At 40.5% G+C, this 13469-nt stretch overlaps 1 protein-coding gene across 1 annotated transcript in view; it reads left to right on the top strand.

The window, feature by feature from the left end:
* Positions 1-12758, top strand: part of PPP2R5A (protein phosphatase 2 regulatory subunit B'alpha) — a 46029-nt gene extending 33271 nt beyond the window's left edge. Inside the window, exons 8-13 of the mRNA XM_035556431.2 lie at positions 1839-1892; positions 7099-7149; positions 8139-8258; positions 8338-8465; positions 10640-10741; positions 11516-12758. Of these exons, the coding sequence (XP_035412324.1) occupies positions 1839-1892; positions 7099-7149; positions 8139-8258; positions 8338-8465; positions 10640-10741; positions 11516-11648 (588 nt within the window). The 3' untranslated portion in view covers positions 11649-12758. The remainder of the gene's footprint in view (positions 1-1838; positions 1893-7098; positions 7150-8138; positions 8259-8337; positions 8466-10639; positions 10742-11515) is intronic.
* The last annotated feature ends 711 nt before the right edge of the window (positions 12759-13469 follow it).

The following is a 13469-nucleotide window of genomic DNA, read 5'->3' on the forward strand; positions in this document are numbered from 1 at the left end:
TTGGAGGAATAATGTATATCCTTTCCAGACATATGGCACTTGAGTATTGAATATATTTGATGAAAACTCGCAAGTAATTCTGCTGTGGCTAATTAAAAATTTGCTTTGTTAACTTAGTCAGCTTGCTAATATAGCTCCTTTATAGACAAAAGATACAAGGAAATGAGTTTCTAATGAAGTGAAATCATTATGACTATATAGCCTACAAACAGGATCAAGACAAGAGCTCAGTTAAAACTTTATATGCGAGTTAGGAACTAATTTAATTAAATCACTTGTCTTTGTGATTTATTACTGTGCAATAGGCTGCTCCATGGAATGAGTCAGTGATATGAAAGGGACCCGTCATATGCCAAAGGTATTCTCATTGATAGATCAGTACAGCAAGCTAGCCTTTTTTCTGTAATATGATTAATCTGGGCCATTGGTACCTGGAAGGGTCCTATAAACTCTGCTGTACTGGGTGCTTTAAAGTAGCATTTGGTTTGTTGGCCAGGCTATTCACCTATCCCTTGATAAACCACCAGTGCCATGTATCAAAATACCACTTGGAAACGAAGGAGCAGTTTTGTCACTGTATATTTCTGGCTTTGTGTTATCCGGAAACCAGCACTGAGCCTACTTCACAGTCAGGAGTGGCCCATTGCTTTGTTGCTACAGCACAATTTAGCCTGCTCTTAAAGTCTTAAAGCTGGCTTAAGGTTGAGCCTTTGTGTCTTTGAACAATAGATACATTGCACAGGAACACTTTAATGGGATTTTGAGATTCATGTGTGCTGTGTTATTTTTTGGGTCCACGCATACGCATCCTTATCCTGAGGGTAGGAGCGGTAAGTTAGGCTTGTTGTAATTACAGCATTGTAATTACCTCTTTTGGGATAACAGATTCAAAAAAAATGGAGAGGTAACGCTTGATTTCAGACATGTTAAGTATGGAAATATGTATGCAATGCCCATAAATAATTTTGTCTCTGATTTATGTTGCGAGATGAAACATACTGTGATTTCCCCATTTCAGTCTTTATGGTATCTAGGGTTTTAACTGCTTCAGCAATAGGATTAGCATATGGTTCTGTGCATGGCAGAGCTGTGGTTGTTTTGTTACTTAACTGTGTGCTAAGTAACTAAACAATAGGTAAATGTAAGTAATTATGTAACACACAATATCACACTTTGGCCTGGGCAGAAATCACTGAGGGCCAGGAGAGCATGCTTGTGAGTTAGCCTCCTTATGCTTCCCGCACTGCGTGCACTCTTCCACCAGTGTCTGTTACTGGCCACTGCTGGGGACAGGATCCTCAGCTGGATCTGAGCTCTTGTGATAGTCAAATATCCTTTCACATGTAATCTTACTGCTGAATTTTGACACCTATTATTCGAGTAATGTGTGTTCAGTCAAAGTTGTTTTAAAGCTTTTCTTTTGAATGAAAGTATCAACTTTTTCCCCCAAAATAGATGTTTGAAAATCCTAGCTTATTCACAGTGTAATGTTAATACAGGAACTGAAGGTGAGGAAAACCTGTCTAGATAATGGATCTGAGTTAAGGAAGTACTGTCAAGTTTTAAAGTGATTGTCTTCTAGGATGATAAAATTGAAGATTTTTGGTATGCAGGAAGTTTTTGTAAGATACAGCTAGCTTGTATATCTTGCTGTTTTAATTGCTATTTTGTTTACTTTGGAAGAACTTTAAATGGCTGTTCTAGGGTGTTTGGGTTGGGGTTTTTTGTACCTTCTTCCTCATCTGAAGTGCTTTCATTATAAGTCGGGATATTTAGTTTTGCTGCAATGTCTAAACAGTGTCTGTTTAAACTAAATAATCATATGAATTACATTCTAGCTCGCCTATTGTGTTGTACAGTTCCTGGAAAAAGATACAACTTTAACAGAGCCTGTAAGTGTTTTTTCAGTTGAATATTTTTCTATTTTTAATTTCAATGTAGTATTTCACTGCAGCTCATTGGAACTGCACAGCAGTGTTATCTGTGATATCTTGATTAATGATCCATAGGCATTTGGGGGAAAGAAAAATAATAGTTAAATCTAGGACAGTTGTTAAGAAAGTCCTGGGTTTGAAAGTGCAGTTCTCTCTTAGTCTATCTCCAAGATGGAGCACAAATTTAAATAAAAATTTGAACCACTGAGATCATGCGAATCACCTTATATAAGAACTTATGTAACAACTGTACTCCCTCCTGGTAACAACTAAAATTTCAATGTTTTTGGTGCTGATGGCTTGTGCCTAGCATAAATTTGAAAATTTTCAGGGAAAACAGAGTCAGAAAATAAAAGTGAGAAAGAGTAACAGCACTTTAGTTAGCACTTTTAACAGCACCAGGCAGGTCCTGCTTGATGAACCTGATCTCCTTCTATGACAAAGTGACGCGCTTGGTGGATGAGGGAAGGGCTGTGGATGTGGTTTACCTTGACCTCAGTAAGGCTTTTGACACCGTTCCCCACAACATTCTCCTCAAGAAACTGGCTGCTCGGGGCTTGGACTGGCGTACGCTTCACTGGGTTAGAAACTGGCTGGATAGCCGGGCCCAGAGAGTTGTGGTGAATGGAGTCAAATCTGGTTGGAGGCTGGTCACAAGTGGTGTCCCCCAGGGCTCAGTACTGGGGCCGGTCCTCTTTAATATCTTTATCGATGATCTGGACGACGGCGTCCAGTGCACCCTCAGTAAGTTTGCAGATGACACCAAGCTAAGTGCGTGTGTCGATCTGCTCGAGGGCAGGAAGGCTCTGCAGGAGGATCTGGATAGGCTGGAGCGATGGGCTGAGGTCAACTGTATGAAGTTCAACAAGGCCAAGTGCCGGGTCCTGCACCTGGGGCGCAACAACCCCAAGCAGAGCTACAGGCTGGGAGATGAGTGGCTGGAAAGCTGCCTGGCCGAGAAGGACCTGGGAGTATTGGTTGATAGTCGGCTGAATATGAGCCAGCAGTGTGCTCAGGTGGCCAAGAAGGCCAACAGCATCCTGGCCTGTATAAGAAGCAGTGTGGCCAGCAGGTCTAGGGAAGTGATTGTGCCCCTGTACTCGGCTCTGGTGAGGCCGCACCTCGAGTACTGTGTTCAGTTTTGGGCCCCTCGCTACAGGAAGGACATGGACGTGCTCGAGCGAGTCCAGAGAAGGGCGACCAAGCTGGTGAGGGGTCTGGAGAACAAGTCTTACGAGGAGCGGCTGAGGGAGCTGGGCTTGTTCAGCCTGGAGAAGAGGAGGCTCAGGGGCGACCTTATCGCTCTCTACAGTTACCTTAAAGGAGGCTGTAGGGAGGTGGGGGTTGGTCTATTCTCCCACGTGCCTGGTGACAGGACGAGGGGGGATGGACGAAAGTTGCGACAGGGGAGTTTTAGGTTGGATGTTAGGAAGTACTTCTTTACCGAAAGGGTTATTAAGCATTGGAACGGGCTGCCCAGGGAGGTGGTGGAGTCACCATCCCTGGAGATCTTTAAAAGACGTTTAGATGTAGAGCTTAGCGATATGGTTTAGTGGAGTAGCTAGTGTTAGGTCGGAGGTTGGACTCGATCTTGAGGTCTCTTCCAACCTAGAAATCTGTGTCTGTCTGTCTGTTTATTTAGACAGAAAGGCCCTGACATTCCCAATGTGATGTTTCTGTTCTGTCCTCTCGGTTACTGGGGTGCCTCTTGACAGTTATACTACAGGTGCTTCAAGCATCAGAGGCTTTTGCCAGGCTGAATCTCCCACGCCATGCATCGGCAGGTCAGCCAGAAAGGGGATTGCAGTGCTTTGTGCAAGTAGTTTGGCAATGCCCATAAAGAAGAATGCAGGCAGGACAGCACAGCAGCTCATGGGGAAACAGACTAGTATCAGACCAGCTCAAAGAGAAACTTTTAGTTTGACAATCTGATGTCACTCCGTTAGGGATATGTTGGAATTTAAGCACTTCATCACTTTTTGTGACAGAAAAGTGAAGAGCTTTTGTGATTTGTTTTTTCTTAGACAATGTTAATCTTCACCAACTTTTCAGTGGAAGCTTGTTTTCTGCAGGGTCACTTAGTGTTGGTGTTCCTCATCAGAAAAGAAGTTATTTTGTAGGTGGTGGAAGTAGGCCTGACCATCTATAAATTTGTCCTGTCTGCTTGAAGAGCCTTCCTACCCACTGCAATGCAGCGTTGCCAGCTTAACTGGTCAATAAGCCGATTTTGTTGGATAGGGTGAGGAGAAAGGAATTGTGTAAGCTCAGTTCCTTAAGCCAAAGGATAAAACAATCCAGGTACTTCTGCAGTTAAAGTTGACATATGAGCAGCAAGCATATAACATTACATAAAAACCTGCAAGGCTGAATGAAGTGACAACATGGCAAAGTCCTGATGTGAATTTACAGAACTGTGATACAAGCTCCAAGCCCAAACTCTGCAGGGGGAAGGCAGGTCTTACTGACGTAGGAGTGCCACAGTACGATTCTGAGACTTCACCTGGGTCATAGCTTACAATTCTGGTCACCTCTTCAACAGTAAAGATGAATTCAGAATGGAGAAGACATGAGACCTGTGCTTGCCTTGGTCATTAATTTGAACATTTATAAAACCTGTTTTGCTATAAGAGGAGTAAAAGTTAGTATATGATAGTAAGTGAAGCTTTAAGAAACTTTCTGAAATACTTGAAATGTAAGTGTTGAAATTTGATGGGGCAACTGATGAAATAGCATTGTATTTTTTTTATTTGGCTTTAGGTCAAGTAGTATTTTAAGCACTCCATCAGAAGGCTATCTTCATGAGTACCTCACTGTTATTTTTCTGGCAGGAATTGTCACTCAGGGTCAATTTAGAGGACATTCAATCTGAGCTCTTCTAACTATGGTAGTCTGCCTTAGGTCAGTCCTGATGTTTGCAGAACTGACAAGAGGAGCTCATTACCTAACCCTGCTAAGTGCCATAGCCTTTACATCGAAGAGATTTCATATCATGAGAATCAGGCTAAACATGCAGCCCTGGTGCATAAGCTGTCTAGCAGGTGTCTGCTGCTGCAAGTCAACTTTATAGGAATTTTGTAGCCCAGGGAACAATATTAATTGTGTGCGTTTTGTGTAGTAAGAGCAGTAAGATTTCAGATCTGCACTCATGTATTTCTTGGAATAAAATCTTTGAACTTAAATGTGCAGGTATCAGCTCTTTTAATGTGAAAGCATGGTCAAGCTGGAAACTGATCCTTCCTCTAAAGAGCAAGGATTAGGTACATTGTTGAGGTCTGCACTTCTGTGCTAAGAACGTGTTATTTCTTTGTCAAGTTAAGAAGTTGAAAATGTGAGTCTATGTAGTGAAGCACATTTGGCACTCATTACTGAGTGCTGGAAACTGGGCTGTTGTAGCTAACCCAGTTTTGTGCTTCCAAGACCAGGAAATTCATGCTCCAGTTAAGAGGTGTATGGTAGGTTCTCACAGCTTTCCTTTGGCAAATGCAGCCATCTGACATTTTTTGGCTTTCTTGCATTGTTTTGGGGAGCAGGGAAGGTGTTGACAGAATGAGCTATTGCACCTGTAAATGTTCCGGTTTGTTCTTCAAAAATACAAAATCTCAGTAGTGTGTAATAGCCATTCAGTTACGAGCTAATTAACAACAACAAAAAGTGGCCCTAGACTTAAAGTGTATTTAAATTGTGAATCTAGACAAACAAGCGTAATTAATTTATGTCAGCCTGACTCCTTGAGGGAGGGGAAGCAGGTGATGAGAGGACTGCCAGATCAGGTCATTTAGGGAAATGGAGCTCAGAGTTTACCCTCCCCACTTCACCGTGCCGTGTTCGTGGAGCCGGCAGCAAGGAGGCCAGGTCAGCAGCAGAGGAACGGGACAGGGAGCGAGCTCTGCCTTTGTGGCCAGGCTGCAAAATGGCCCTGTCCGGGCCGCCCCAGGCCGCCCATTCCTCCATCAGGTATCGGATGGTGGCGTTGGGAGTTTGGTTGGCTGGGGCACGTCGCCAGCTAGATACAACTGCAGGGCTGAGGCTCTGTAAGGGATCTGCTGTTTTTCCCATGTAACTTGCTGCTTTTCTGGATTTGAGCGTAAGTTTTTGAGCTGCCTGGGGTTTCCTCACATGCTGGGTTTCATCTGAAGTGACACTCAGTTTTGTAGAAGCAGAATGTTTGTGTATCCTAGGATCAAAACTGGTGAGCACTTAAAATCCTATTATTGTCAGAAAGTCACTTTTGAAAGTACACATCGTTGTGAACAAAAAAGCCAGCTGGGAAGGTTAAAAGAAGAAAAAATCAACATGGGAAAAATCAAATATGGAAAGTATTTGTGTAGTTGAGTAAGCTTTATGGTTGGGTATGATCCGTTAAGTGCTGTTATATCATAAAAGCAGAGGTCCTTTGCTCAGAATGAAAGTTTATAGTGCTTGGAGAATGTTTCTGCTTCCAAAACATGCAGTTATGGCTTTTTTTAGCCAGCATTAATTTTGTAATTTAGATGCCGTGTCAGATGTTTGTTTCTAGGAAACAGGCCTCCTGTCTTTTTGTTTGTTGTTGTTTCCCTGTTTCCCTCCTCCTCCACCTTGCCCCTCTTAGGAGCTGTGCTTTCTAATTAAGTTTCCTGAAGGGTTTTTTCTAGTCTTACATGTGATAGTTTCCAGTGTAGATACTGGAAACTATTTTCTCTGTAAGTTCATATCATTTCGAGTTTCCAGTCTGTCACACTTCAAATTAAAGAAGAAAAAAGGACGTGGTGGAGGACAGGGCTCCTCTGTATAACCCTGTTTGTGCAGTCAGTGTACGCTGCTTGCTCTTGGGCTTCAAAACCAAGACAGGTGCTCCCCAACACATGGATCAGGAGAAAAATATGCTGGGCTGTCTAGCTACAGGAGATTTAACTTCATTTTGTGATGCTTTGATGTTATCAACATGATATCAATTAATGTGAGGTGGGAGTGGAGTGAGAATGGATAATCAAAGACTTTTGATAAGGTTTATATTATTCTGATAACCAAAACAAGATAAATGTTTAAATAAGGCAACAAAGTTTTTATTGAACCTCTGGATAGGGAAAAGCAAATTCATATCTTATTTAGTTGTTTATTTTTAAATTATATAAAATATGTAATAGAAGCTTGTTCTGGTTTTAACTTGTTTGTATTTTTCATATAGGTAATCAGAGGACTGCTCAAATTTTGGCCAAAAACTTGCAGTCAGAAAGAGGTTCGTTTTGTCTTGTACAAGTTTCTTGTCTGCTGTTATGTAAAACATAGCATGTCAGGTTCATACATCTTACCTCTGCTGTGCTTTTCAAGAGATCTTGCTGAAAACGTGCAGTTCTTGAACCTGAAGAGTGCTCATCTTTGCAGGGCAGCTCTGCCATTTTTTAATGTCAGTTCTTACTATTGTGCTACTATGTTAAAAACTATGTTAAAAGTTACATTCTAATTGAGATACTGTATAGAGAAACAGATTTTCTGGGTGAGAAGTGTTTTACTAGTTACACTAGTAGGTTGGGGGTTGTCATCTGCACCATGACCCAGACATAGACTTCTACTCGGTATCTCAGTTGCTGATAAAGCATGCGTATGTTCTTTCTCCATAGTGTGAAAATAACTTTAAATGGTCTTGGGAAATTTATTTTTTTTCTGGTTGTCTTTCTTTTATGTAATTACAATAAGTACAATCAGGAGTTTGACTCATGGCACCAGACCTCACCCCGAAAGCTCTTGACAAGTGGGGTTCTTTAACTCTGTTGTCCCTGTTTGAGTGGTATTGAATTTTTTTATGCCACCTACCTAGTGTTCTGCAGGTTGTAATTTAAATCAGATATTAACTATTTACCACTCTAGAAGCTACTCTGGAGATCTCAAGTAAAGGTAACCTCTGCAGCAATTTGTGAAGAAATAAAATGTTCTAGCATCTTTTTAACTGTAAAGAAAAATATTCTGCAAAAGCAGCTCTGTTAAGTGTTTAGAGCAATTACACAAAAGAACAATTCCACAACGGGAGCTGTAACCAGGTAGCTGAACCTGATGATTGACTTCTTTCACACTCAAAATAAATAAATAAGTGGATGTCTAACGAAATTGCAATTACGTACGTTGTTCTTTGCAGGATTCATGACTAATGTCTGAGCTGCATTTTGTTTTTTTACACTGGTGATGTAAAACATTCTCATACTTTTTGATGTATTTCTTTTATACCAACAGGTGATGTTTTTAGGTGAAATTGAAGAAATCTTAGATGTAATAGAACCGACACAATTCAAAAAAATAGAAGAGCCTTTATTTAAGCAAATATCCAAGTGTGTGTCAAGTTCACATTTTCAGGTAAAAAAGAAAAAAGCATCTAAAATAACTTGTAGTAATTTATTTTGTGTTTTTTTGACCCCTACACTTTCTATTTCAGGTTGCAGAAAGAGCTTTGTACTTCTGGAATAATGAATATATTCTTAGTCTGATTGAGGAGAACATTGATAAAATTCTACCAATTATGTTTGGCAGTTTATACAAGATCTCCAAAGAACACTGGAATCCGTATGTAATGTTTAACTATCTGTAGTACCATAAATATTTTTTTTTAATTCTACTGTTTCGAGTTTAGATCTTAAGCTTGTAAACATGTCTTCATTTTGACTTAAATCAGATGAAATCAGTGAGATTATGGGTGCTAAAATGGACGCCCTTTTCAGCAATATTACACTTTCACTGTTCTGCATTGTTACGATGCAGAATTGGAATTTACTGAAAACACAGGAGGCAACTGGATGATGGTCTTGATATTCTAATTACACTTGATCTTACGTGTTGGTTGAAAAGCAAATTAATATTACTTAGACTAAAACAACTTCTCAAGTGATGCTTCTGCTACAGTTGTGCTTTGATGTCCTTTACTACTTCAGATAAATTCCGTCAGTGACTGTGTAAGTAATTTTTGCAGCCTGCCAAGACAAGAAGGCGAAAAGATCCTATCATACAAAAGCAGTGCCTGCCACTGTAAAGAATGGTAGCAATAAGAACGAGTTACTGCTTCATTTTATATTTAATTCCACAAGTTGTTAGTATTTCTATTTCCTGTTTAAAAGAAACAGTAATGACACTGAAATACTAAAACGCAAAGTTTGGCTGTGTCCAGCAACCTAAACTGAGCTGCAAGTCAAATCTGCAGAATATAATGCTTGTACAGGCAAAAGACAAGGTAGGCAGGAGCCTTCTGCGACTTTGAAGCAAATCAGATACCCTATTTTAAGTCCTCTGAAATTATTCTGAATTTATCTAGATGGCATGTCTCATTGCAAACATACCAGCTGAGACTGAATATAAATTTTGGAGAACTAATTCTTGGAGCACTAATAATACTTCAGGTCTTAACAAATCTGAAGAACGTTCTTTCCCTAGCCATGGCCAGAAGTTGCTCTTTACTTCAGGAAGGACATGAAAGACACAAGATAACTGTATCCCTTGAGGACCAGGAAGTTTGGGGGTAGAAAGTATAACTCTTTTAATTGGTTTCAGAGTGTAAAGAAACATACTTTTATCTATCATCTGTCCACCATGGCCTTAACTACTCACTTAAAACCAAGCTTTTCCTCTCAGAAAACCAATAACCTAAATAAGCTTTTGTCTTTAAACCACGTGAATGCCAATGTTCAAATAAGTGTGTAGACAGACTAAATGTATTGTGCATTTTGAATGAGCATAAAGCCTCTGATGAATAGTAGAGAGACTTCCTAGTGCCACAATGGACAGAGTATACTGAAAAGGCAAACCTGGTCCTTTGGTTACTTCCTTAGATTTTTCTTTCACTCGTTTTTCAAGGTGATGACCGCATGGCACCCCTGCTCTACAGCCTTACAATCAATACTGCTGTGTGAAGGTGAACTGCTAGGGAGGGGAAAAAGGGGGAAGACAGCTTATGTGCTTTTTTGCTAAGTGATAAGTTTGAAGATAGGCACCTTTTTAATGTTTAATTTCATTGCAATTTCTGCATTGCTGTGCATAATTATTAAGAGTAGGCTTAAAGGAGATGAACATTACAATTACCTAAGATAAATTATTGAAATAACACTACCTTCACAAAAAGAGTCAGAAGAAAGAATGATAACTAAAGTGAAAATACTGACAGCCACATAAGACACAGCCAGTATTGTTCAAGCTGTTCAGTTTCTTGAAGATGCCATGGTATCTGAAACAACCATTTGATCTTCTTATGACACTTCTATGCAGCAGAACTGTCTGCTGCCCTTAAGTGTTCTGGTAGAGCTTCTAGCTGCTGTATTAGACTGTGCAGCTGTGGTTCCTCCACTGTATTCTTTTGCCCAAACTTAAACTTGTTAGGCAGGAGTTTTATTTTTCTAGACTCTCATGTTTTATTACTTAAGTATTACAAAATTGTTGTTAGAATTCAGCTTGTTAAACACATAACGTAACTGAATGGCTTTATAGTACAGCCACTGTACCAATAATTATAGCCTGTATGATTATAAGAGTTGGAAATTTTGAAAGGGCTATTTAACTTTAAAAGAAGAGTTTGGATATGCATTTTGTTAATTTACAGAGGAAATTATAGTAGATTTTGTTTCAAAAACTGATTAACCTTACAGTAGCATCTTAAATACAAAGTTCAGAGTCCAAAAAGGAAATTGAATACTATTTTACTGAAGCTTATTTTGCGTTGAGTAATTCTAATGGTTGTACTTCTTCCATTCCAGAACTATTGTGGCACTGGTATATAACGTGCTGAAAACCCTGATGGAAATGAACGGCAAGCTTTTTGATGATCTTACGAACTCATACAAAGCAGAAAGGCAAAGGTACTGATTATTTCATCCAAATGTGTGTTATGAATACATACCTAACATGTACCAGCTGACAAGCAGAACTTAATGGTGGTGGCTGAGGGGTGCTGTAGTGGAAGCGCTGGCTGAATGTTTGCTCCTGGCTGCAGGCTGTCACTTGAGTAAGAGGCACCCATTGTGCAGGTGTGTGGCAGCGCCATGGCCAGCGCTGAAGCGCCGGGGCGCACAGCGCAGGAATGCCCCTGGCGTTGCTCCTGCCTGGCATGGAGTGCTCCGTCTCGGGTGGGGGAACCGGGCTCAGCTGCTGCTGCAGGGGGCTGCGCTGTCTGGAGAAAGCTCCGCTGGATAATGCTTTGTAGCTCAGCCAAAGCCTCCCGTATCCTACTAACCTACTAAACTGTACTGTTGGAGCAGGGTGTACGTGGTCCTAGGCCGGCTGAAAGCACATGCTAAGGCTCCTTTCAACAGTTGTGCTTCTACCACCCCAAAACGCTGTTTCTTGCTTGTTTGCACACGATAAAGAACTTCCTTAGAACTGCAGTCATCTGTGCAAAACCATTCTACAGCGATTGTTTGAGTTGGAGCAAAGTTACTGTTTTACCACTAACCTTTACTAATTTGTACGTTCACTTTTTAATAGAGCAAACTGTGATTGCCTCAAAATAGCTTTGGGGAAGAACTTACGCTACGAATTACTAGGTGTAGAAGAACACGGTTGCTTTAGGTACCTGCATCTCCACATTGCACTTAAACACACATCTGAAATTGATACTTCACTCTTTCCTACAGAGAGAAAAAGAAAGAATTGGAACGTGAAGAGTTGTGGAGAAAACTAGAGGAGTTAAAGCTTAAGAAGGCTATGGCAGAAAAGCAGAACAGCACTCACAATGTGCTAAACGCACACAGTACAAGTGCCAAATAAAGGAAATGACAACCTCTACTCGGCAGACATACTTTTTTTGTACCCTTTTGAAATATCTAAGAATTTGCAAAATAAACCTCATCAGTATATAAACAGCCAGCTTTTTCTCTGGCACAATGTAAATGAAAAGATTTGAATTTAAATACAGCAGTTACATGATGTCATTACCACAGCATATTGTAAATTTGTCTAATTATTGATATACTGTCACTTCCAGCGTTTCATAGAACTGAATTATCATCCTTAATGAGTGAAATAATTACGGGAGTGGTGAGAATTATGACTTGAATTTTTGATTGTGTTGCACATAGGTGGTATAGTTTGCTATGTACATTTTTTCCTTGTTTTATATGTGCTTTTCACATCGCTGCATACTTTGGTTAAGAATATAGAAAAGGCTTCTAGTTGTGCTGTATTTTCTCAAATAAAACCAAGGTACGTTACCAGTAACGTGAAAAACGCAGTATGTGCCCCTTACAGCCTTGAAAGGAACTCTCACGTGGTGCTGTTCTTGAATTTGTGATTGAATTCAGATTTAGATTTACGTGCAAGTTCACATTAGCATGAGGCAAAGTAGGAAAAGGAAAAAAAGTCAGCTTGATCAGGTCAGGATGGTCCGTGCATCTGCCTGCCACTTGTGAGTGCCTCTACCCCCTTCTCACTGCCTGTTGGTCCTGGGCCTACTCCAAGATTTCCTCCTGCTATAGCTGAGGATGGAGCTTCCTTTAGAGAGCCCATCAATGATGCTCCTGGTCAGCCCAAGGACTCCCTGCAGAGTAGTGTCATTCTAGAGACGATCTCGGACACCTCTGCATTAGTTTTAGCACCTTGTGGACTGAAGAGCGAGACCAAAATTGGGATTTTTTTTTTTTAGTGCAGCAGGAAGGCTGTCAGTAACTAGTTCCTTGTTTTATTTAAAGAAAATGCAGTCTGCTTTTTAAAGGTGGAAAGTTGACTATAGAAGTCTTGTCTGTTTTACTTGATCAAATATTTTTCACATCTTTTATCAGAGTACCATTCCAATCTCTTAAGTTGCAGTTGTGTGGAAAACTTTTGTAATGAAAGATCTTTGGGGAATTGAGCAGCATTCAATAAAGTCTTTATGTTTGTATTTAGTGCTGTAATCACATCTTTTGCTTGTAAAGACCAAGAGAATTAGAACGGCTTTCACAAATAACCCTTGAACTGCACTACACTTGTCACTTAATGAAAAGCCACGAGTTATTTAGACAAAACTGTTAAACCCCAGTGACCCGTGCTTCTAACTTTAGTGAGTAGGGTGGAAGGATTTGTTCTGCTCTATTAAGCACATGGGGCCAGAGGAAGAGGCAAGAGCAGGAACTGCAAGTGACTCCCTCCTCCCCTCACCTGGCTGGACACAGGAGAAACCTGTATGTTGCATGCAGTCAGTACTGCTGCTTTTCTAAGTGCCTTGATTTTGCTCTAGAAATCACCTGGAAGTAGTACATTTTGTCCCAAAACACTTCCTTAAAGGCTCAAATAAAAAGAATTTGGGGGTGCTCTTCACATACTTACTGCTTTATTAGCACTCACTCTCTGTTAGTAGAGGATGGAAGAAGCAAAAGTTAACTCGGCATGCCCCCTTCCTCGCAGCAAACCCTTCCGAGCAAACACGCAGTAGTGCACTGCTGCCTTGTAGGCTGCACAATTCTCAGTTAGGCATCTGGACTAGTAAGGGACTTATAAGGAAGAAAAAGATACACACCACACAGCACAGTTAGTTAGTGCACATTCTCTGTATAATACAGAATCTCATTTAAATGCCAGGCTGATGAAAGACTTTTTTAATTCCTCAGGAAA

The sequence above is a fragment of the Cygnus atratus genome, chromosome 3 (genome assembly GCF_013377495.2).
Source record: "Cygnus atratus isolate AKBS03 ecotype Queensland, Australia chromosome 3, CAtr_DNAZoo_HiC_assembly, whole genome shotgun sequence".
Taxonomy (NCBI): Eukaryota; Metazoa; Chordata; class Aves; order Anseriformes; family Anatidae; genus Cygnus; species Cygnus atratus.